This window comes from Pocillopora verrucosa, chromosome 7 (assembly GCF_036669915.1).
Source record: "Pocillopora verrucosa isolate sample1 chromosome 7, ASM3666991v2, whole genome shotgun sequence".
NCBI lineage: Eukaryota > Metazoa > Cnidaria > Anthozoa > Scleractinia > Pocilloporidae > Pocillopora > Pocillopora verrucosa.
The window spans coordinates 421,171-444,626 of record NC_089318.1 but is presented as its reverse complement, the minus strand read 5'-3'; the positions used below and the strand labels follow the sequence as shown (position 1 = coordinate 444,626).

At 37.3% G+C, this 23,456-nt stretch overlaps 3 protein-coding genes across 4 annotated transcripts; 1 reads left to right on the top strand and 2 right to left on the bottom strand.

Annotated features, from left to right (window-relative positions):
* LOC131773915 (potassium voltage-gated channel subfamily C member 1) lies at window positions 1–6,386 on the bottom strand. Of its 2 annotated transcripts, none has more exons than XM_059089888.2 (3): window positions 6,318–6,386; window positions 4,510–5,221; window positions 1–2,189 (listed from the first exon to the last, which is right to left on the bottom strand). In XM_059089888.2, exons 1-3 carry the CDS (start codon window positions 6,362–6,364, stop codon window positions 1,125–1,127), a joined length of 1,824 nt encoding a protein of 607 aa, XP_058945871.1. In that variant the 5' UTR covers window positions 6,365–6,386; the 3' UTR covers window positions 1–1,124. The 2 variants fall into 2 exon arrangements, with proteins under 2 accessions (XP_058945871.1, XP_058945878.1); XM_059089895.2 differs by lacking the exon at window positions 6,318–6,386 and adding an exon at window positions 5,737–5,825.
* Window positions 6,387–9,945: 3,559 nt separating this feature from the next.
* On the top strand, window positions 9,946–17,982 carry LOC131774179 (probable tubulin polyglutamylase ttll-15). The gene is made up of 16 exons (XM_059090197.2): window positions 9,946–10,210; window positions 12,780–12,995; window positions 13,497–13,658; window positions 13,928–14,047; window positions 14,231–14,306; window positions 14,455–14,614; window positions 15,023–15,107; window positions 15,465–15,543; window positions 15,806–15,855; window positions 16,066–16,124; window positions 16,241–16,307; window positions 16,410–16,472; window positions 16,610–16,674; window positions 16,773–16,872; window positions 16,959–17,072; window positions 17,176–17,982. Exons 1-16 carry the CDS (start codon window positions 10,169–10,171, stop codon window positions 17,290–17,292), a joined length of 1,575 nt encoding a protein of 524 aa, XP_058946180.1. The 5' UTR covers window positions 9,946–10,168; the 3' UTR covers window positions 17,293–17,982.
* LOC131774189 (F-box only protein 22-like) lies at window positions 17,689–19,170 on the bottom strand. The gene is made up of 2 exons (XM_059090207.2): window positions 18,522–19,170; window positions 17,689–18,395 (listed from the first exon to the last, which is right to left on the bottom strand). Exons 1-2 carry the CDS (start codon window positions 19,168–19,170, stop codon window positions 17,932–17,934), a joined length of 1,113 nt encoding a protein of 370 aa, XP_058946190.1. The 3' UTR covers window positions 17,689–17,931.
* Window positions 19,171–23,456: the final 4,286 nt, after the last annotated feature.

The following is a 23,456-nucleotide window of genomic DNA, read 5'->3' as shown; positions in this document are numbered from 1 at the left end:
TTCTCTCCTTGCGCTTGTATTTTGTTCACAAGTGACTTTACTAAAACTCTCAAGAGTCTCAACACGAATTATCAACCGACTAATTGACACAGGAAGATATAAGCGTGCGTCAGGCAGGTGCCGTTAGAAGCAGATGTTTCTTTTGTAACCAACGGACGTCTTAAGATTGTTTACATGAAACTGTTGCTACGAATGACAAAACCATGACGTCTGAACTTATTTCGTTTGATTAGTCTTTCCTTTAGATGTAGACTTTGAGGCTATTTTCCATGGAACAAGGAAACTGTTTACCTCCTTTAAAGTTGGTTTTGAATTTGGAATTAACTTCCGTTATTGTGAACGTACTGCTTCTCTTAACTTCAAGTAACTTCTATCAGTTGCATCAAATATCTTGACAATATGGGACTATAATCCCTAAAAAATTATAACCTTTCTTAAAATGGTTCCCACTCGACATCTTCAGTTGTCAGCGTAAAGGTAAAACACAATTAACTATCATTTTGTGCACCGAAATAGCAAAGGACAGAGACAAGCATTTTTTCTTTGCAAACCGACGCCGGGGAGCACGCTATTCCGCGATCGTCTTCCATAGATGGTGAACAGCGGTTCGATTATCGTGACTCAATGTGAAAGAAAGTTTTTATCAATGCCTCTATACGGACAACTTGCCAGAAGGCTTTAATTACAAACACTCCGAGAGTCTTTCCGCCTTAGAGGAAGTTCGAGGCCTTACGCACAATGAGCCGGCAGGAAGTCTGGCACTAATTATCATTGCCAGACCCCTCGCGGACACGCGTCGATCAAGCCTCAAACTTTGTCGCGTGCGAAGAGACTGTTGTACCAAAGCACTCATAATAAGAGCTACTATACAAACAATTATTTCTCTTTTACCGAAATCATAGACTTTTCGAATGAACGTTTTACTTATCATTCTCATCGATAACCTGCTCACGAGCTGTAGGAAACTACGTCATTTCTACCTTCTCGTTTATTTTCAAATATAACATTCAGTTGCGATGAGTATAAGCTAAATGAAAACATAACCACATGGATCTCCTGTTTATGTCACTGTAAGTTAGTTATGACAACTTAACTTGATCTTGAACATTTTGGGAACGAAATGATTAAGTGACTTTATCATTTGCAGGTTTTAAACGATTACAGTCCAGTCCCTTTGGGCTATCTTCTGATTCACTGTCGCCTTCAGGAAGCTCTGGATGTGCTCTTATTGGAATCAAGTTTAACGAGAAATGCGCCGAGCGTCTCCCGTATCGTCTGTTGTCGGTAGATTCGTAGTTAGGTAAAACGTCCATTTCTTCACAAGGACTTTTCTTTGTAGAATTCAATAATCCTAATTCAATTCCTGAGGTTACCAGCGATGAATATCGACCTCTTCCATTACCGTTTGCGCCGTCCGGTGAGGCAACACTTACACTGGTTTGCGGCGTAGCAAGTTGCAACGCTTTCAGAGCATTATCCACCATATTTTTCTTTCCCCTTGAAGGGAGTTTGAGCTTAACTTTGGCGTAGGAATTATACAACGAGAAGTTGCTGGCCACGACAGATACTGGTAGTGCTATCATAAGAACCCCACTGATAGCACACACGCAACCCACCAGCTTACCCGGCAGGGTCGTTGGAAACATGTCACCGTATCCTACCGTTGTCATGGTAACCAGTGCCCACCAGAACGAGACTGGGATATTGATAAATTTAGTTTCAGGGGTCTTTCGCTCGGAGTAATAAGCGAGGCTGCCATAAACCACCACCTCAAGCGCAAGGATGAAAATCAAGAAGTACAGTTCACGTGAGCTGGCACGAAGTGTTTGTGTAAAGACTTGCATAACATAAGAAAATTTTAATGGTCGAAAGGTGCGGAACATTCGAAATACGTAAAAAATTGTGAAGTTTCTGAGTATTTCGTCATATGGAGTCAAGATAACCAAGTAGAATGGAATGATGGCAATGAAGTCAGCCCAGTTTTGAAGCGTTTTTAGAAAACGACGTCGATCAGGACAGCATAGTAGACGAATGGCGATATCTAATGTGAACCAAGAAACTGCTATAGACTCAATGATGAAAAGAACTTGATTCTGTGGAGAGTGCTCATTACTGAAGTAGTCCAAAGTCAAGATGCAAAACTGTGTGACGACCGCTACGTTGAAAATGAGAGATATAAAGCCGACGGCCTGTTAAGCAAAATGTAAAAAAAAGCTGTATAAAAATATGTTTTTTTTCTGTTTGCTCGTTTATGCATATTTGTAGATCAACTGATCTTACAGTGTTCAATTGATCCAAAGATCACTGGATCACTTGTCTAAGTTTGAATATACTGTTACCTTGTAAGTTGCATGTTTCTAAAGACGTATCACTGAGAAAAAGCTGCCGTATCCAAAGTCAAAATAATATCATGTTCATTGTTATGCGCAGTCTAAATGAATGGTTATTAAATGCATAGTTACCAATTGCATGGTTATTAAATGCATGGTTACTAATTACATGGTTATTAAATGTACGGTTTCTAATTGCATGGTTATTAAATGCACGGTTACTAATTGCATGGTTACTAAACGCATAGTTACGAAGCTGTGAGTAATCGGCCAGCAATCATTTAAAGGGGACAAAATGGATACTTTATTTTGGAAAACTGACTTGACGCACAGCATAATATGTTGCCAGTTCTGTCCAAAGAAACATTGAAGCGAATAATTTGTATAGAAATAAAAATATTGATAACAATGAAGGAACTCCCGCAAAACTACCCAGTTGTATCCGATCGTCTCTTCAAAGTCAACCTTAGGCGCTTGCCTCTGACCTTCGTGAGGACTTTGAGGTAGCCTCAAACTGTTCAAGGGTTAGTGGAATCAATTACATTGGAAATCTCCATACCCGTTTCAACATAAGTTATTCAGGAGTCACAACATTTAGCCATAAAATTTAGTATAAGTAACCGTAACCGTCATAATATTCACCTGATCACCAATTACTTTTTTTTTCTGAACTACATGTGGATAATTAGAACGCATTATGACTATTACTTTGGAAAGTAGATATCAACCTTTTATGGTAATGTTTTAATTCTTCGTTTTCGTCATGTAGTTGAATACATTAACTGAAAATAAGTTGAAGTATCAAAAAAAGGAACTAAATGTTACTTGCCACGGCAACACTGAATATTCTTTCAAGACCAGTTATTAAATAAAGCTCTGATTTTCATCGTAATTTAATGATCAAAGTTTGGAAAGGTAAGAAAAGCTTTCAAAACTAAAAGAAATAAGTTATCTAATTTAAGACAGATTTCTAGAGCTCTTGAGAATATTTGTCACATTAACAAAAGATTTTTCTCTCTAGGAACAGAACGAGACATTTGTCTTTCAAACACTTGCTCACCTGCCCGTATGTAAAGAAAGGAAAAGCGAATATAAAGCCCACGAAAAATAAGGCCTCAAAATTATCTTTTATTTTGAATTGATTAGTACATCTTTATTCTTTGATGTAAACAATAGACAGAATTTGAAATACTCGTAAAGTGGTTTACAGTATTCCTTTCTGTTCTTATCTCACGGGTCTCTAAGAAATTTTCCTTTGTTATCATGGCTTTTATCTTGTTGCTTTTTGATATCTTTCAAGTCGAGGAAGGAGTAATTCATTTTCAACCTAAAATATCGGAAGCGGCATTTTCAATAGTCGACGTTAAGTCTTAGTTCAACCAATCACAAAGAGAATATAGGTACTTTCATTCATTAGAAGAGGTCGCTTAATAGAAGACTGAACAAACAGTGTTAAGACTAAATTAGGAAAGAACGTCTTATTCCCTGACAGTAAGCAAAGATTCTGCGACTCATGATACGAGGCTGCTAACACAAACGAGTGATTGTCGGTCGTAAGTCTCCATCGCTTCGACATTAAAATCACATACCCTAGGCTCGGATGAAAATTTTTAGCCCGAATTATTTTATTTAAATGTTTGCTTTTCCGATCATTCTTCTTCCGCAAATTTATTGAATATAAAAGGTAGAAAGCCCGAACCACCAATGTTATGAGAGCTAAAACCAGATACATGGAGAGCAAAAAAATATATTTATATGTAAACTATCATTCACGAGACCTGAATCATCATTAATGCTGCGAATACAAAATATTTCAAGCGATAAAAGCGATACGTTTTATCACGACGTGGCAACTTTTGTATTTTCTAATGCAAACAATTTCAAAGTTGAAAGCAAATGATCATCATAATGTGTGAAAGTATCTAAGGGAAAAGCTTTTTTACTTTTTATTTAAAAAGATTCGACTGAGGGTAAATCACAAGTAATTAAATTGATGAAACGCGGCGAAGTCACAAAACAAACCCAGATCAGCAACTGAGCAATGACTGAAGAATTAGACTACACTGAATACTATTCACAACGCCAGAAGTCTATGTCTTAGGTATCCTAAAAAAAAATTAAGTATAAAAACGTTGACTAATATGCTGGCGCCAACTATTAAGAAGGATGTTTTACGTACCCTTGCAAATTTCGATGAGTAAGGATCATCAAATGTTTTCCATATTTTTTTCTTCATCGTGTGCCATGGATGCCTCCAGCGCGCAGCTGCTGTTGTGACCCGCCGAGCTGAGTCGTGCGAGGCACAAAGTTCACTTCCACTACTAGGGATTTCGATGTCACCAGACCCGCTGTCGATGTCTTCAAAGTCTGAATCTTGATCTTCGTCTCGTGAGAAGCCTTGAAGTTTCTCTTCAGCGTCGCGATGTTCATCATATTTTGCCCAACAACAAGTTTCAATCTGTTTTTCGTCCAGACCCCAGAAGTTAAGTTCTTCCTCAAAGAGTGGTCCACACACATCCCTTGGACAATGTAGTTTCCCTGTGCGATAGTAGTTGAGAATATGTGTAAAAACTGCGGGATTCCGGTCGAAGAAAAATTCTCGCTTTTGTCCGAGCGGTCTTGGATCCTTCAGAGCTCGTTCAGCTATCCATGCCAGCCGTGTGTCAGGTATGCTTGCCAAAGTACTCACAAATGTTTCGTGTCTCTGCCCTCCAACGTTCAAATAAAGCCTTGTTTCTCCCGGGTTATCAGCGTCGAAGAGACGAGAGCGCGATCGAGACATCTTTGACGCGATTGACTGTTGTGACGCCGAACCGGAGTTGTTCGACGCAGCAGCAGTTTCGTCGACAGAATAATCAGCGATACCGTCAGGCTGCGTCTGTTCTTGAATTCTAATGCAATAATGTTAAATTCAGTATCACGAGATACAGGTCAGAGGTAATGTGTAGCTATCGGTTGGTATCTACCGACCAATCTAGCAGTTTGCCTGGCTTTCTACAACCAAGAATCATGTCAAAAGTTTGGTTGTGCAGTTACCCTGGGCAATAAGGCATCTCTTGCTCATTTAACGCCAAATCAGTCCGCAAACACGTGGTGAGTAAACATTAAAATCCCCCCTTTGATCCAAATACGCCCCAGGGATTTGTTAGTCACGTTCAGTTGCTGAACAAATGTACTTTTCCGGTGGCAAAAACTTCAGCTTTAGCATGTCCAGTTATTTTTCTTTCTTTTGAATGATTGATTGTTAATGAACCTTCGAGCAAGTTTTAAATTGCTTTCTTAATATTTCTTTACTCCGCATTGATAAAATGATATTTGCGTTTTTTATCTCACTCGCAGTGGTGTTCTTAAGACATGAATAAAACGCACATCAACAGCGAAAACTTTTAAAAATTGTTGTGTCTACCTTAATGCTTTTTAAATCGATCGTCCTTTTGTTTTTTTACTCAAAAGCGAAACACACCGAACATATCACTGAGCAAAAGCCATAGTAATCTAAAGAAAATGAACAACAATTCGACAATTATTAGTAAACGCATTTCGTGATCTTGACAGAAAGCTGCGTATGACATCATGTATTTTTGGTTTGTATGATTAATTCATTAGTCGAGGTGAGCAATTTAAATTATATCTGGAGGCAATCAGTTGGGCTTGATTTACTCTTGTTTGGAGTAGGTAGTCCCTACAGAGGTTGTCCAGCCAAGTTGTATAGTTACTCTGCGAATTTGTGCATATTCCATCAGCTAGCTTACATCGAATACATAACCGCGTACTGCAATAACCTTCTGGCAGATTTACTTTATCTTTATAATATTTGTTTTGTCTGAACTGTCTTTTTATCACCTTTTCATGAATTTAATAGAATTATTCGACGTGGCAATAGACTCTTTAACTACGTACGATACAGGCATACTATAAAGGTTTGAAGTATCAAACGTCCCACGCAAAAGAACACCAGCAGAACGTCAGCAGCAATATTCTACTTACACAGCTGATATTTTAACTTCCCTCTCTCGTTTGGATATAAACGACATTTCACCGTATTTCCTTGTCAATCTAGAATTGAAGTGAGAGTCTTGGTAACTATCCTTATATAGGGAAAGCGATCCTTTCACTGACAAAACGTGCGCGATCTGAAAACCTGAACGGATATTCGTTGCCGAATTCAACGTTTGTCAACTCAACTCAATTTGTCGCTGACATTATATATTCAATGAAGATTTTATGAACAATAATTTCAGGGTGATGAGTGATGTGTTAAAGAAATAGGAAAGGTCACCGAACGACACTCTTCAAAAATTTCTTATTTTATGCTCCAGGACAACTTTCCGATCCTTATGGGTGATTCGTTTACAGCGAAGGTTTGAAATACGTTTAGTTAATATACTCTACCGTAATTTATCCTAGTGGGTCAGAAAAAATATATCGATGTAATTAAGTATATGCATATTTCCTGTGATCTTTTTGTTCCCTGGCCAGACAAATCCCTTTTTAATCGACTCATTTTATTCAGTTTCCCATAAGAGACCTGCAGTGCAAAGAATCACATTACCTGTATGAAACTACGAATGTTGCTGTGACCTGAAAATCCTTTGTTTTGATCGGTTTATTGTACCAACACGACAAATCTGAGCGTTAGTTTGCATAACTATCTGGCACTTTAACATAATGTGATTTCCATCTGTCTCAATTCCGTCCGTACGTGATGTTACGGCAACCTTGATTACGGTACACCCCACTTGATTATAACATCGACCATGATCAATCATTCTGAAGTACTTTGGAAATTGGCTGATGAAGTAATTTAGCATTTGTTACATTCTCGAATTTCAGTCTATCAGAGCAATACAAAGTTTCCTTCTTATAAATTCAGCCGTCGTTTTCATCTTTTACATCTCGAAGTAGATAATTTAAGATGTAAAATAATTGTCACAGCCCAGTTGCTAGTTCAAGCACAGGCGGCCCAAGCTCCAGCTGTGAGATGATCATCTTACGCAATAACGGTTATGGCGGAATTATAAGAGTTTGTATAGGAATATTTACGAGCGCTCTAAGGAATAAAAAAATACGTCAAATTCTCAAAAAAAAATACGTCACCTCGCTTCCACAGCGTATTGCTTGTTATCTGACCGCTTACTTTGATGAAAAGAGCCCATTTGAGCGAGTTGTTCATTTCGAGGTTTTCAACGTACGTTGAAAACCTCGAAATGAACAACTCGCTCAAATGGGCTCTTTTCATCAAAGTAAGCGGTCAGATAACAAGCAATACGCTGTGGAAGCGAGGTGACGTATTTTTTTTTTGAGAATTTGACGTATTTTTTTATTCCTTAGAGCGCTCGTAAATATTCCTATACAAACTCTTATAATTCCGCCATAACCGTTATTGCGTAAGATGATCATCTCACAGCTGGAGCTTGGGCCGCCTGTGGTTCAAGTACATACGATACTTATCATGACCGGACGCGACGTCAGAAGGAGAGGCGGCGAAGGGGTGTGTTGAGGGATGTGTTGTGTTGGGGAGGGAGGGGAGATTAGGTTGACAGATCGACCGAGTTATCCTAAAATGCGCGCGGATTGGACACTTCAGCGATGACTTGAACGGATTTACAGATTTTCGTTTGTCAACCCAGAAAATGACCTTTTAAATACTCGTTGGTCAATGTTACCAGACGGGCATCCATACGAGGGGGATTGTTTGGCTCGCAGTGAAAGGGGCATCCTTATTTGCGCAACTTTACAAAAAAATAAACAAAAAACAAAAAAATAAACAAAAAAAAGACATACTTGAGCAAGTTTGCATACACCTAAAACTCGCGATGAAATAAGATAACTAAACGCAAGAAAATATGCTTATAAGGCTTAAGGTGCGCTGTGGTTTTGCAGCCGAAAGACAAGGAGAATATATTCATTTTCTCTCATCATTTATACTAAGCCGGGAAAATATCTGCTAAATTATCGTCACTAGCTGCTTATTCCCTAATTATGGTCAGACGTCTAGTGATCGACGTATTAGCGTCAGTTACTTTACAGGCTTACTTTAAGGTCATTAATCATCGCATGTTTTCATCGTATCGACCAACACGTCAATACAAGCTTGTCGTATCTGGATAATAAGCTAGTCAAGTTTAGTTCACCTTCAGTCTGTTGACATATGTTCTGTTTGTTTATTGCCGACAGGTGCGTAACCAAAAGCGACTGTTCATCGGGCAGACTGATTCTCAAGCGACAGGAAAGGTATACTGACGTAAATGGGTGGATCATTTGTATTTGTCATGGTGGCTACATCAGATTAAGAAGGAAAAAAAAAGCAAACAGCTGTCTGTTCGGAAATGTATAGTGTGGGTCAATCGGTTGCGCTTACTGAAGTCTGCCAGAATTAACAGCTTGCCAGTGACACAACATGAGGGAAAAAACGTGTCATTCAATTCCAGTTTCATAGGGAAAAGTTCTGTTCTCTGTACAATCTGGCAAAAACTCAATAAAGCTCCAAATTGTATCAACTTACCTCGCTTGAACGCGGTATGATCTTTTTGTCGGCATGATTGACTGATTATAACACTTCATGCTGACAAAAGCGATGCCGGCCTGAAGAATCTGGCGGAAGATTAAAAAACAGATCGAAAGAAGGAATGGTTAGATTACTAGTATACTTGTAATGCTCGCATAGGTAATGTAAGTGGCTTTAGAAGAGCAAGATCTTAATCTTTTTTTTTTCTTATCTTAATATAAATACCACAAGTGGAACGAGTTTATCTGACCTTAGGTCAAACTTAATAATGTGTTTTACGTCAATCAACAAGAATATCAACAAACTATCCATCTTACTTGGGGGGACAATTCACATTAATTAAGAAATTTGTGCTCGGTAAGGGTTTCTTTTAGCCGATTTTATAAAGGTATTAGCCGTTGCTAAGGTAGTTTTATAAAAAATGATAAAACTGACTTTGTTTTCGAACTAAAACAGACTTGTTTAGGTCACTAATGCATGGTTGGACAGGCTTGTCAAACCTACAGGCAATTTACTGCCCGGCAAATAAATTCTTAAAAACTTTGCAGCAAGGGGACCTTCTTTGGCTTTTTTTCTCATAATGAGATTGGGCTTTTATTGGAGATAACAAGTAGGTCAATGATTTAACGCGAACGTAAAAGCAGAGAAAGTAATTTTTTTTTTAATGACGAAATAGAAAAAACTCAACAGACGAGTTTCAATAATCATGTGATTAGAGAGAGTAAGAACGGACTTTTGGTCGCGAATATCTAATCTTTCCTATTAGTATTGTTGTTACTGTCGATTGTAGTTTGTCGCAGTCAGTCATTACTCAGACACAGTCAAATTTTCAATTCTGAAGTCTTAACACGACCCAATGCTTTACATTAGAACGTGTATTTATTGACTAAATTGTTGAGGTTTTTTAAAATTTTAAGGATCAAAATTTGGTATACAAGAATCAGCAGATCTTTTAAAAATATCCAGTGACAAAAATAAAGAAAACATTTGAGGATCAAAAGAAATAAAATATTTGAAAAAAATTAATAAGTCTTGGACTTTTTCCTTAGACTTACTTACGCCAGCGATCTTAGTGTACAGCGTTATTATACATAGCGGTCACCAACCATCACTGAATCAATACCGCCAATTTCATGTAGAATATTTAGAAACCAGGTACAATGAATCGTCACCCTCGCATGGATAACGAACAAAGAAATCACATTCTTTACAGACAGCTACATCAGCCAATATTCACCTGAACTCTTGTTTGTCACGCAATCGCACTTGTCCTCGATTAGAGAGGCATATATCTGACAGCATAACCGGGTCGATAACGCTGTGCTTCAAAATGTGGCCGTGGAAATCTTCAAATCGTCAACCGGACTTCAAGGTGAGATTAGAGGTCATCGATTTTCTGAGGTTTGAAAGTACACTAGTTTATTCAGACCTTCAAGTTTGATAATTCGTCCCTTCTTCGTTCGATGTCGGGAGCGATCGGAAGCGGAGATTCACACTTGAGCTTACCACTATTCAATTTGAAATTTTTTTCTCAATCTTCGTTCGTCTGAGTTTGCCAAGTCAAGTTTGAATGTAGTTTGCGAGTATGTTTTACAGTGAATTAACGTTTTATATGAACGTACGTGTACGTTAGTATTTTCCAATATTCAATACGTAGTTTGAAATTCGTTTTAAGAGCTGCTCGATCATTGTACAAATATATGAAAATTGAGAGTCAGTTACAGCTGTCACCCGTTTTCTTGCAGTCGCTGTTGTACCATTTATTTTTCTTGGACCGGACAATACCAAAACTCTTGTTTGTGTCTAGGAAAAGCTATAAACACTTCTTACACAACCAGCCAGATACTTGAGTTATCACCCGACCCAACTAAAATTAGGGTAGTTTATGTTTATTTTTGGTTCATAAAGTTTACCTGAAGTCTGAATTAGGTAACAAATTATGTACATCAAGATTTTTTAAAATAACCTTGAATAGAGTTTAAACTGATCAGAAGCGGTTCTTGTAGTAAGTTAGACAGATTTTGGTAACTTACTTCAGCTCTTTCATGAAAGAGGCTTAAAAACACTTGTCAAGATTTCGCTCGCTTTAAGAGATTTGAATACGTCAAGCAAATTTCCTCAACTGAAGATTGATATTTATTTAAGAAAAACGACTATATAAATATTTTTATACATGTCGGTAAAAAAAAATTGCTGCAACAACCGATTGCAATACTTAAGATTTTCTTTTCTTTCGATGATTATAAATTTTAGTAATTATATGCAGAAAGTGAGTCAGCAAACAGAACAAAATGAATGGCATTGAATAGTCACTAAAGCGTATGGAAATTAAAAAGCTTTGTCTGAATTCTTAAAACTGTATATATCTTTAACGACAATTCAGTCAGGGAGATTTTGAAGTGAGACTTTGTGAAAATGACAATCTATCGACAGAATTCAGCTGTTAATTTTTTTAATGTTATTTGCACCTTTGATTTCAGTTTCCCTTATCCTTAAATGTAATCTTCCAGCCTGCTTTAAAATGAAAAGAAAATGAAACAGGATATTTTCCATAACAAACTTTGTTGACAAACAAAAGTGCATAATCTAGAATTTTAAAGTTTTGAGTATGGACACACTAGACATACAAACATTAGAAAATGCTGCTGTTATTCCAGATCAACATTACACTAACGGTATTTGAGAAACAAGATAATTTGTTTATATCAAGAAAATTACTTGTTGAGTCTCCACACATATGTTCATCATCATATGAGTATTTCTTTTTTTAATGATGTCAGCCTCCTTCTTCTACTGTAATCTTTTGAGACCACCATAACCTGTTTTTTTTCACTTTTTAAGTTATATGAAAAAGTAGTGCTTTATACTAAATGAAAAAACGGAAATAATGAGATTCTAAGAGCTAGGAGTGTTAATTAACAAAATATCCTTAATCCAAGTAGACTATGAGCAGTCCTTCTTTTCCAGTGCAGTCCATAACCTAAGTGGCAGTAATCAGTAAAAAAATTAATTTTAGCGCACAGTAGGAAGTTCATGGAGGGACTTAGATATCATGGGAGCTCCGAGTTTGATTTCTGCATTGTGCTCACAATAAAAAAATATAATGGGTTATTGGCCGGAAATCTGTTGACAACTGCCTTTGGATAGAGCATTATCTACAAGGTGTTTTGATTTGCAAAAATTTCTTGTGCATGTCCTTGTAATTTCACCATTTATTAGGATCATCATTAGACAAGAAGCAAACTCAACAAACTTGGCCTTCCAGCCATTCATTTATCTGAAAAAGAGAAAGACTGCATGAATGTTATCTCTGATGATAAATTATGTGCACACACAGCAAAAATTGTTCGCAATGGTTTTGTTTGTTTGTGAGAGTCATCTTTACTGAAACATTTTACAGATTTCCTGTTTATTGTGCACCTGGAAATTTGAAATGATTTCGTTTCCCAAGATCACCTAATATGTGTTTCAATGGCATTGAGATTGACTGGTAATTAAGTTAAGGAATCTCATTGGTTAGCCCTAATTTCAATTCAAATTTGATGCCAGAAAACTACTCATGCAAGGTTAAACTCTTGGGTTAAGTCTGTAATCCCTGCTTTTCGAGCACCTCATGGAGCTCCCACATTGTAGTCTAAATGCCAAGTTACCAGCTCCTTGTATTGAACAATTTTAACAAAGACCCAGAACATGTCAAATTTGTGAATGTCATGTCTGTAATTGAGAGGAGCCCACACATTTTGTTATACTCTTAGAACTTCAATTTAGGCTGTAAAGAGATTGTATGTTATCCAAGTCAACATATTTTTTTTGGTTATGTGAAATTTAATCTACATGTGGTGTTTTTTTTTTCAAATCAAACTGCAAGACAAACCCAAAAGTCTTTGGCTTTGCTTGTCACTGATATCTCATGCAAACTTTTTATTTGTAATTATTTTCAGTATGCATCTGATAATTCCAAATATTACCCACACCCTCACCATGGAGTTCAAATTTCACATCGTATGGTGCAGCTCATGTTGGGATGCCTGTGCTTTGGTGTACTGTTGATTTTAGTCAATATCTACCAGTTGCATAGCATAACTACTGGGCAGACTGTGGGTGATCCTGAGTTTGGAAGCTCTAGAAGACCTGTTGTTTGGATGAATGCCAGAAATGTAAGGATACTTGTTATTTTTAAATGAGTTAAACAGTTATTGGTTAAATTTATCAGCTAAATGTTTGAATTCTGTTCAAGTTATGCATAAGTTAACTACCATTAAATATGTTATTTTGTGATTTATTCATTTTTCACAAGAGTTTTGTACAGTTATCAAGGGCTTACTGTTGCAAAAATGTTGGGAATATCGATGGAGATCATAAGCATAAATATATGGTGAATAATATTAAAAAATAATTCTTTCATTGGATACTTGAATTACTTTTAACCACATGCACCTGGGTTTTGTATGACCACACATTAACAGTGCATTAGATGTTTTCCATGTGTCATGTGACTGCTAACTGCAATGGGCCTATTGACATTTACATTTATTTACAAAATAAAAATTTTTCATGTGCTTTATTTCAATAAGAAGCAAATATATTTTTTTTATTAAACAAGAATAAAGTCATATCAGATATGTGGATAATTAGAAGTAACTTCTTTTATCTATCAGCTCAAGTCAGGTTACTTGAAACATGTGATGGCTGTGTTCAGCAGAATTGGTTATACCAGAACTGAGGCAAAAAGCCGCTTGTTTGACGTGATGTGGGCCCATGACTATCCATTTGGTGGAGAACTTAAAGATATGCTGCTAACCCTAGAGCCACATCAAAAGGTTTATTAATTTTATTTCGGAACATCCTTGCTTTGCAAAATGTTAATCTAATATAAGAAGTCTTTACAATAATTACTTGTTACTGTTTTATGACTCAACTGTTTGATGTTCATTAGGTGTATCTGTAAAAATTAAAAAACAATGGAAATAAAACCTGGGGAAAATATTTAACCAGAATTTATGCATATGCATTTTTTAATGGATAATTACCTGTATTGGAAAGGTAATTGTGTCATTTTGAGACAAACTTGTTTTGCTTTTGTTTTCAGATTAATCATTTTCCAGGTTCTGGATATATTACAAACAAAGTTAGCCTGGCAGTGAACCATTTTCCATTTATTCCTCCAGCATTTGTGATACCAAAGGATACAGACAAGTTTTTAGAGGAGGTATCAGTTCAAGTAGAATATGGCCAGTAAATTACATTGAACAGCCTACCAACAAACAAATAAACATAATTAAATATTAACAAATTATTTGAGCTAGCAGAAATCAGCATCAACGTTATAGTATGTGGTGTGATTAAAACATGGAGGTTTTTTAACTTGTGTCTTCTTACTTATTGTATTCAGGTTAAGAACCATCCTAAGAAACTTTGGGTGGAGAAGAGTAATAACCACAGAGGAATACACATCAAGTCTCCAAATGGTACAAATATTACACAAACTTGCAGTTGTAATATTTTTCTTGAAGGCTCAACTTGGTCTGTTGGGTTCTGCCTCTTGTTATTCAACAAGTGGCTTGAAGTTATTATAAGCATATTTTCCATTAATTTTGTATACTTTTTTTTTTGTAGAAATTGACCTTCATAAGGGGTCTGATGAGAACTTTGTTCAGGAGTACATTGCCAATCCATATCTTATTGATAAACGCAAGTTTGACATTGGTGTTTACACTGTTTTAACTTCCATTGATCCTCTCAGAGTTTATGTCTATGACCAGGAGGTTCTTATCAGGTTATTTTATGAGTCACTTATTTAATACAGTTTTATGACGGTGCACATTTAATTACGTTCCTTTTTTGTGCACCTGATCATTAAATGTCATTATCTCAATATTTTTTAATGAAAACTTCTCCATCACTGTGTAACAATCTACATGTCCTGGACCCAATTAAAACTGAAGAAAAGTGGAGATCACTTAAAAAGTAAAAGTGCTGAGGGGTTCTACTAGACTATCGTAAATGGCAAAGCAGAGGTCAATTCAAGGACAAAAGTCTTATTAATATCCATTTCTGAGCACATTGCTAATTTTTATTAGATAGTGTGCCCAAGCTGCTGTGCATTAATTTTTAAAGAGTGGTCTTGAGTAAGTTTTGTAGCATCCACTTTTTTATTTTCTTATTTTCAACAACTCTTGTGCAGGTTTTGTGAGACAGACTATTACCCATTTGACTCAAATGATGAAGATAAATATGTTGTGGGAGATTCATACACTCAGCCTTGGGAGGTAATTGAGGGGTTGCCTGAGTTAGTTCTGTTATGCATCCTCCCCATGAAGAGTCATACAAAAGCCTAAGACAGGTAGATGGCCCTTCCAGTTTTATGCCTGGTTTATTCCACCACAATTCCCAAAAACTTCTAGTTAAACTGCTATAACTCTTTCCTGTTGTGAATGTACTGTTTCTAAAGTGATATTTTGCTTTCTCAGCTTTGTCCTGTTTCACCTGTTGTCTTCAACAATCTAAAGACCTTTTTCAGTCTTATGATTCCTATTTGATAAACACATTCAGATTTTTTCTTGTTGCTTCATTTTGAGTATGTTTGTTCAGAACTCTGATGGTTGTCTTACTTATTTCACATTCAGCTGCCTTCTCTGAGGGAGTGGTGGCATAAAGGAAAATACAGCCGCAAACTGCTTCTTAATGCACATCTTAAAAAACAAGGTATGGAGAAAATTTTTTAGATTGTCTGACACCAAAACATTTGATAAAAAAGGATTCAGAAATGCAGAAACATATTTCTGGCTGCTTAGTTTGGGAGATTGCTGATTGGGAGGTCTGTTTTATAACTCTCCCTTTCAGCTGCTGTATGTAAAGAAATAAAGTTAATGTACAATTGAATTAATTTGAACTAAAACATCAGTTGCCATTACTCAGGTCATCGGTTGCAATGCTTCTTACAGTGATCTGTATTTACTTTTTACAGGTCAAGATGTTGATAAGATATGGAGCGATATTTACAGGGCTATTGCAGAGGTAAGATTTCTGTTGTTGAGAAGCTATGATTGGCTGGAACACATTACTCATCTATGATATGAACTTTTTTCTTGAAATTTTAGATCAAACATTATTTTAAAGAAGCAAAGGGTTTTGTTAATTCACATGTAATATTATAATTATTATTATCCAAACCAACAAATTGACTTTAATGTTTGATGTTAAAATTGATGATGTATTTGATCTCAGGTTTACCTGAGAAAGGAAACAGATCTCATATCTGCAGGATCACACTTCAAATCCACAAGGTATTAGATGTATTGAGTGCACCCACGTTATATCGAGAACTGAAGCTTTCCAAACACCTTTTCCTCCATTCAACATAAAATGTTTTATCATGTTAATTTTTTACCACAAATTATAGGAACTTCTTTGAGATGGTCCGCTTTGATTTTATCCTGGATGCTGACTTAAAAGTTTGGCTTATGGAGGTACACGATGTTTATTGTTTGTTGCTTCAGCTGCTGGCCCCATCTGAGAGACATATAAATAACTCATCGCATCAAATCACTATTTTTTTGTTGTCTTTAAAGGTAAACATGTCTCCAAATTTGTCTTCAGCTGCGCACAATGATAACAAACTGATGTACGAACAGGTGAGGTCAAATACTGCTAATAGGATGTTTTCTTGTCAAGAGAATTAAAGTACACAATCTCTGTTCCCCAGTCCACGCAAGTTGTAGAACGAAACTGAATGACTCACTGTTTTTATCTCCATTCTTGTCACCTGCAGGTTGTATTCAACCTTCTTGGCTTAGTGGGAGTGGCGTCAAAACTGGACCACAGTTTGAAGTACAGGTCGGGGAAACAATTTTTCACGCAATTCCTTCCAATGTAGCTCAGCAAATCTCCGTAACAACGCTTATTTATTTATTTTTTTCGTGTATGTGCATTAGCTCTCCATCAGAGAAAGACATGCTTGTTAGTGATCATGACATTCAAGTATTGTACGAAAGATGTGCAAGCAGTGAATGCTCCAAGTCATGTTACAATGAGGTGGGTGGCCTGTGGTATCTATGCTGTACATCAGGGTCATTGTTTGTTAATTTTCGTTGTTTTCTTTGCTGTCTCCATGTCTTTAGCATTGCCGCCTGTGTTTTCCCTGCCTGCGCGAAAATGAACGTGACTTTATCAAGGCTGCTTACTTAGAGCATACTCACAGAGGAGGCTTCCGCAGAGTATACCCTCCTGTAATGGTGAGCTTTCTTTTGTAGGTCCTTCTTATGTTTATTTTTTGCTATTTTTTTGTGTCACGTTTCTATGTCTCATTAGTAATTGTCTGTATGTCGTTGTCAACAGACTCAAATCGGTGAAGTGAAGAAGGATGGGCCGACATTAAGCCTGAGTTCGTCTAATCAGCTGATGTTTCAGTGGTTTAAAGCCATGTGTCTACACGATATTTCATGGTGCGCATGACTAGTAGCATCCATTGATTATGATAAAATAGATAATTTAACGACTACTTCCATCATTTATTTCTAGCTTGACTTTGAAAGATGTATCTCAGTTATGGAATATTGCGATTGTCATGAAGTAAGTTATTGTATTGCACTTGGCGAGCCTTTTGTTTAGATTTGGTCTCTTTGGCTTTCTTCCGAGAGACTCTGAGTTCGTACAGTTCGTATCATGTAGAAAATTATTTTTTACGGTCTTCAGAGTGTCACCCTGACATTAAAATGCAGCAGAGACGTTGTTTGAGAGCAATCGCTCGATGGACACTGTGTGCCAGAATTTCGTTCTAAACATACGTGAAAAAATACAATGATAATGAACGAACTGAAAAGTAAACAAGTATTTGTAAAGGTGGTAATTATATTCAATATTTTAAACGCCAATATGAAATGAAACAGAAACTATATCAAAATACATAGTAATATTGAACCTTGAAAAGATGTCGAGATGTTACGTTGTACATTATTCCTGTTCACAACTTCTTAGCTTGGACACTTCATACTGAGAATAATTCAGACTACATTCAGAGACAAGACAATGTTAGGAGATATTTATGTTATACTGTGTACTTCAATGTTTTAGTTTTCTAACTAGATAAAAATGCTATTGTGTCTCGTTTTTGTACGAGCACACACAATAAATAGCTGAATTGTATCTCATTTGTCTTTTGAAGTCATTGATTTTGGTGACTTCAGTGTCTCTTTCAGTTAAGCAATACTCGCCGTAAGAATAGAAACCCAACATAGGAATGGTACTGAAACTTTCTCTGAATGCTGTTTGAGAGCTGGAATAGAAAGCTTGTCCTTTGTGAACAAACCGTGATGTGAACAAAAGTGAAAATTTGGGCGTAAAACCTTCGCCTCTAGCTTCTTCTGTCAGCTGATGAGCCGGTGTATAAAAGTCAGCGTCATTACCGTTGTTTAATAATCCAGCGTGTGCGCGAAATGGTTGGCCTGAAATGAATATTGCCACAACTCTTGCTCTCTTTACTAGACCATCTATAAACAAACGGTCATGCCCAACGCCTCCGAAAACAACTACTTGTTCTCCATAAGTTTCACGGATTCCTGTAAAGTAAACAATAGCAGTTGAAAAACATTTTAGCGTTACTTACGGTTTGATTTGAAGAAATCAAAGTTTACCCTTAGCAGCTTACATTGCAGTAACCATGATTAGTTAAATAAGCCAAGTACCTGAGGCTAGGAACGGTATGAAATCTCTACTTGCCGAGAGCGCTATCAGCACGACTAACTTGACTGGAGTGTGCGCGGGCAAATCAAACATATCGCACCAGTCACTAGCTGGCGGTGGCCTGGGTGTTCTGAGGTAAACATGGTGGTAGCAAACACCAGGCATATGAGGCGCACATATGAATGCGTGTCCTGCCTTAATATGATGGATGAGGTTGGGAGTGAACTCGTCAGTGGGCTGTTGGAATACAATACGTTCAGTGGTACAACCTATTGTGACACATCCCGGTGGAAGTTTGGCAAATAAATTAAAAACAGAGCGCACAAGCTGTCTCTCTTCGTTCCTTCGCCTTCGTGGCTCCCTTCGCGTGAACCAGATTTCCCTATGGCTCAACTGAATCACCATTCGTGGTTCCGTGAACATATTTTCAAAAACATCGTCGATTTCACTTCCTGTAATCAATTTGTCCGCCAAGTGATGCACGGTCCAAGTTGTTCGCGAATGTAAAATCCGCGTGGAAATGTTCCTCCACATTCTGCATACTCTTGCTGTTGTTCTTAGCTCCTTCGCAGGAAGGTATCTTAAGATCATGTCCACCATCTCGGGAACGTAGGGGAGAAATGATTGCGCACGATTGCTTGTCTCTGACATTTTGCTTTTCTGTATGCGCTCTACCACGTTTCATTGTGACGCTATTTCTTGTGAGGTCACGTTTGATATGCGCGCGGATTTTTCTTTGCACGACTAGAGCTAAGTATAGTGCTTGCTTTAATGTGTACACCATTTGTCTGAAAATGTTGTATTTTGTAAATTAACCTATCGAAACTGATAGAGCAAGCTTAGCGGTTTGTCTGAAAACCAAACGTTTTCATCAGACGAAACTCATCTCATTATACAGGCATGCGGTAAAATAGTGCTCATTGTTCAACAGAATGCGAGCTGAACGCCGCTACCTATTGTCTTTAGTAGTGGGAATGAAATTTAAACTTACGTTGGCGTTCCACCACCCGTAGAACACCAACTTCTCTTTGAGCGTAAAGCGATAGTCATGCGTTTGTTCACTGAGAAATGCTGATCGATGTTGGAGCAGATCTGCTGTGGGACGGTAAACTGAGGTAATTAGAATACTTTTGCTGATCGAAACATAAGCAGGTTGAAACCACAATAAGTGACAATTAGTCTTCTGTGACGTTCTACAATCACAAGGTTAATCACATTGATTTCATCTCCTTTCTGGTATCGCACATGGACAAACACAAAGAAATCGAAGAAGAAAATTCTCAGGAATTCAAATTATTTCGATCGAGACCTGTTACTGCTGGCGGGATAGAGAATGGAATTCGTTTTTTCACTATTGCCGTGAACGCGCTTGATAGAATCGAAGGTTTGTTGTTTGAAATAGAACAAACAAAATTGTTAGTTCATCAGATGATAGGAGAGTTCAGTTTAGCTGGAGGAAAGATACGACTAAATCCCGGGGAACAAACGAATTATGTCTGCCTTGAAAAGAATGATATACAAGATAAGGAAGCAAAAAGGTACAAAACGCGAATTTTTATTGTTTTCTCTTAAATGCGCTCGTTCTTGAAGATGGCAGAAGGCAATGTAACTTTATTTATGAGAGGCTGTGAATTTTTCCTTGCCTTTCTTTGATGAAGAAACTTTGCAATAATTGAAAACTGTAAGCGCTGTTGACTTGCCACTTTTGGTGGAAATCATGTTTTACGGTTTCCTTCAACGTTGTAGTTCTTCTTACGCCGGAATAATTTAGTATTGCGATCTTAAGTGGTGAATAACTCTGAGTGCATATAAACCTTATACTACAGACTGAGATTTTTTCTCTTTCCAGAGAGGTTCTCTATAGTCTGCCTCTTTCATTTTCCGTTCCAATTTCTCTTCGTCTTCCCTCCATGTTTATTCACAGCAGATGTCAAAAGCGTTTGAAGCAGAAACACAACAAAACCCTGCTGGAAATCTGTGAGGAATTGAAGAACAAGTAAGTGGCTTTAAATAAAAAAGACTGTTTTAGTATTTATCAAAGAAAAATGGCACTTATCTATAACTATGGCTGGTGAGGCGTGCTATCCTGATTGATACAGTTTTACGCTGTCTTTATATTCACTTATTTTCCTTTACATTTTAAGGAGCCCGAGAAACATGGATAACAAGTAACCAATGCCAAAGGAGTGCTGCGTCGGCCAAGTTTTGAATGGAAATAATTCACGTTTCTTACCCTATTTCACTCATCGATTTGTACTTAAACTATCTCTGCATTGTTGGTTCATATTAAATTGAATATGGCGTTGTCAATATTGTCTTATCGGGCATTCTATCATTTATGGTTCTTTAGCACATGCTAGTCATGGAGAAGTAAACAGTCTTCTCTGTCCCTTGTATTATGTACAGAACCAGTTGACCTTTGAGTTTCGACTAATGCTACAACAATAGCAAAAATATTTTATAGGAGATACCTTCTTTTGATTTTTTAGTGCCTCAGCGTCGAATTTTTTTATCTGAAATCGTAGCTGATTGGCAGTCTAGTCGGCTCTGAACTGCTAATATCACTGTAGTCTTCCGATTACTATCAGACGAAATTTTTTAACTCACTGAGAATTTGCATCTAATCTCTTGAAAAACTATTAATTGATCCAGGATGTTACTAAGAGCAGAAATGGGGAATGGGAAAATGAAATGGGAAATTGAATTTTCTTTGAAATTCTGTGTTGATTAAGCAGAAAAGAAAATTTTCAGCGGCGATTATCGATATTCATACTTTCTTCAAAAACGTTCAGAGGCTAAATTTACGGAACGGAAGAACTTAATGATAACGAAAGAAGTGATACTCGCCACCTAATAAGAAAAATTTTATCGGTCTCATAAACGATTGATGAGTTAAATTAAATTTTGCTGAGATTCATTAGGGGGCTATTTGAATGTTTACTTTAAAATTAGTAAATTGGAAGTTCCAAAGAGGTTAGCCGTTAAGTGCTTGACTTTTCAGAGTCCAACTCACTTCTCAACTACGAACAACAAACAACCCACAGTTGAATATCCATCAGCAGAGTCTTCATTTCATTTTTCGAAAGTAACAAAGGACTGCCTAGTAGAGAAATTTCTATCAGATAAAGTACTCGCCTCACTTTTAAAGTAGCGTAACTGAAAAATCAAATCAAAGAATAATGTCACCTTCACGACCATAAGGCGCGCCAAGCAGATAATGAATCTATCAGGTTTCAAGCGGTAATTTGCAGGAATATCGGTGGCGAGTGTGCAGCAAATTCCTGAACTTCTAAAGGTTTCCCGCAACTCGTCCTTGAAGTGTTAACGAACGAGCATGTTATTTCCACGCCAAATGGAGGCTATTTTAATAACATCTCCTTCGAACATTTTTGTAAATTACGGGAAAGAAATTTTTGCGAACAGATAACCTTTTACTGCATGGGATATTCACTTTGCAATATTATCTTGTACGATTTTATGAACAAACAAACATGTCCGCTCTTTTTTAACAAAAACAAAACGCTGTCTCACCATAAACTAATTTTAGAAGAAAGACTTATCGTTCTGGACGAAGAGCTCAAAAATTAGGGATTATCACTTGGGGTATATCCTCGATTATGATCCATCAAATAATTTTGCTCGCGCGCGACTGGTTTAAACGCCTCACGTTAACAAATATTTCCTGGCTAAAACTGGGGGATATCCAAGGATAAAACCCAGGTGATATTCCCCAATTTCCAGACCTTACCGTACCACGATAAGTCTTCGTCTAAATTTAATTCAAGGTAAGAAAGCGTACTATGGTTGTCACAGAAGAAGAGAAATATTTGTTCGTTCATAAAGTCTCACCAGAGAACACTCATAAGAAAACATCCCATGTAAACGTTTTTTCACGCACGTTGTAAAATATTTGAAGGATAAGAAACACAATAGCTTTTATTTTGCGCGAAAATATGCTTGTATATTTGTCCTTGGACAATTATACGAAGCTCACTCCTTTTCTTATCATCAATTCATATCGTTCCTTTAATTTTGCCCCTGGACGTTTTTGAAAGAGAACGTGGATATCAATGAAAAATATCTGTTCCTTATTATAAACAGTAAACCTAAACCAAAAAAATTGAAAATTAATTCCCATTTTCCCATTTCTCATTCCCCATTCCCCATTCTCCATTCCTCATTCTCCATTCCCCATTCTCCCTTCCCCATTCTCCCTGCCCCATTCTCCGTTCCCCATTCTCCCTTCCCCACTCTCCATCCCCTATTCTCCATTCCCCATTCTCCATTCCTCATTCTCCCTTCCCCATTCTCCATCCCCCATTCTCCATTCCCCATTCTCCATTCCCCATTCTCCATTCCCCATTCCCCATTCCCCATTCCCCATTCCCCATTCCCCATTCTCCATTCCCCATTCTCCATTCCCCATTCTCCATTCCCCATTCTCCATTCCCCATTCTCCATTCCCCATTCTCCATTCCCCATTCTCCATTCCCCATTCTCCATTCCCATTTTTAGCAGCATCCTTACATAGATTGGTAAGTAAACGTGCCAAACATTCTTACCCAATAGTCGCGTGATCGATGAACACGTGCCACTAGTTCATCACAAGCCGTCTCCATTGGAATACCAAGTGGGTGATTTCTTTAATTTCACATGTTTTAGTGTCCAACTTAACTTCAAGGAAACTCAAACTAATCAGTGCAATGTTGAGAGTTTTGAATACGCTGCTTTCGTTCCAAAACGCTTTAAGTTTTTGTAAGTTTTGGTAAACATGGATAGCCTTTAAAGTTGTGTATACGGCATGATGCTGTCATGACGGCGGATTTCAAGAGGATGGGCCTCTTCACTTAAATGATAGGTGAGTTCTTTTCAACTTCATCATCAGGGCGAGGGTAAGCGCGTGGGCCCTGGACGCAAGGTTCAGAACCATGTATATT

Bases quoted from the DNA above. Each gene is read 5' to 3' on its own strand.
- LOC131773915 (XM_059089888.2), bottom strand. From the start codon at position 6,364: ATGTCGTTTATATCCAAACGAGAGAGGGAAGTTAAAATATCAGCTGT. The intron at 5,222-6,317 runs GTAAGTAGAATA...TTATTGCATTAG, and splicing joins GAAGTTAAAATATCAGCTGT to AATTCAAGAACAGACGCAGC. The intron at 2,190-4,509 runs GTACGTAAAACA...TTTGCTTAACAG, and splicing joins ACTCATCGAAATTTGCAAGG to GCCGTCGGCTTTATATCTCT.
- LOC131774179 (XM_059090197.2), top strand. From the start codon at position 10,169: ATGTGGCCGTGGAAATCTTCAAATCGTCAACCGGACTTCAAG. The intron at 14,307-14,454 runs GTACAAATATTA...TTTTTTTTGTAG, and splicing joins ACACATCAAGTCTCCAAATG to AAATTGACCTTCATAAGGGG. The intron at 16,308-16,409 runs GTACACGATGTT...TTGTCTTTAAAG, and splicing joins TAAAAGTTTGGCTTATGGAG to GTAAACATGTCTCCAAATTT.
- LOC131774189 (XM_059090207.2), bottom strand. From the start codon at position 19,170: ATGTCAGAGACAAGCAATCGTGCGCAATCATTTCTCCCCTACGTTCCC. The intron at 18,396-18,521 runs GTACTTGGCTTA...TTTACTTTACAG, and splicing joins CATACCGTTCCTAGCCTCAG to GAATCCGTGAAACTTATGGA.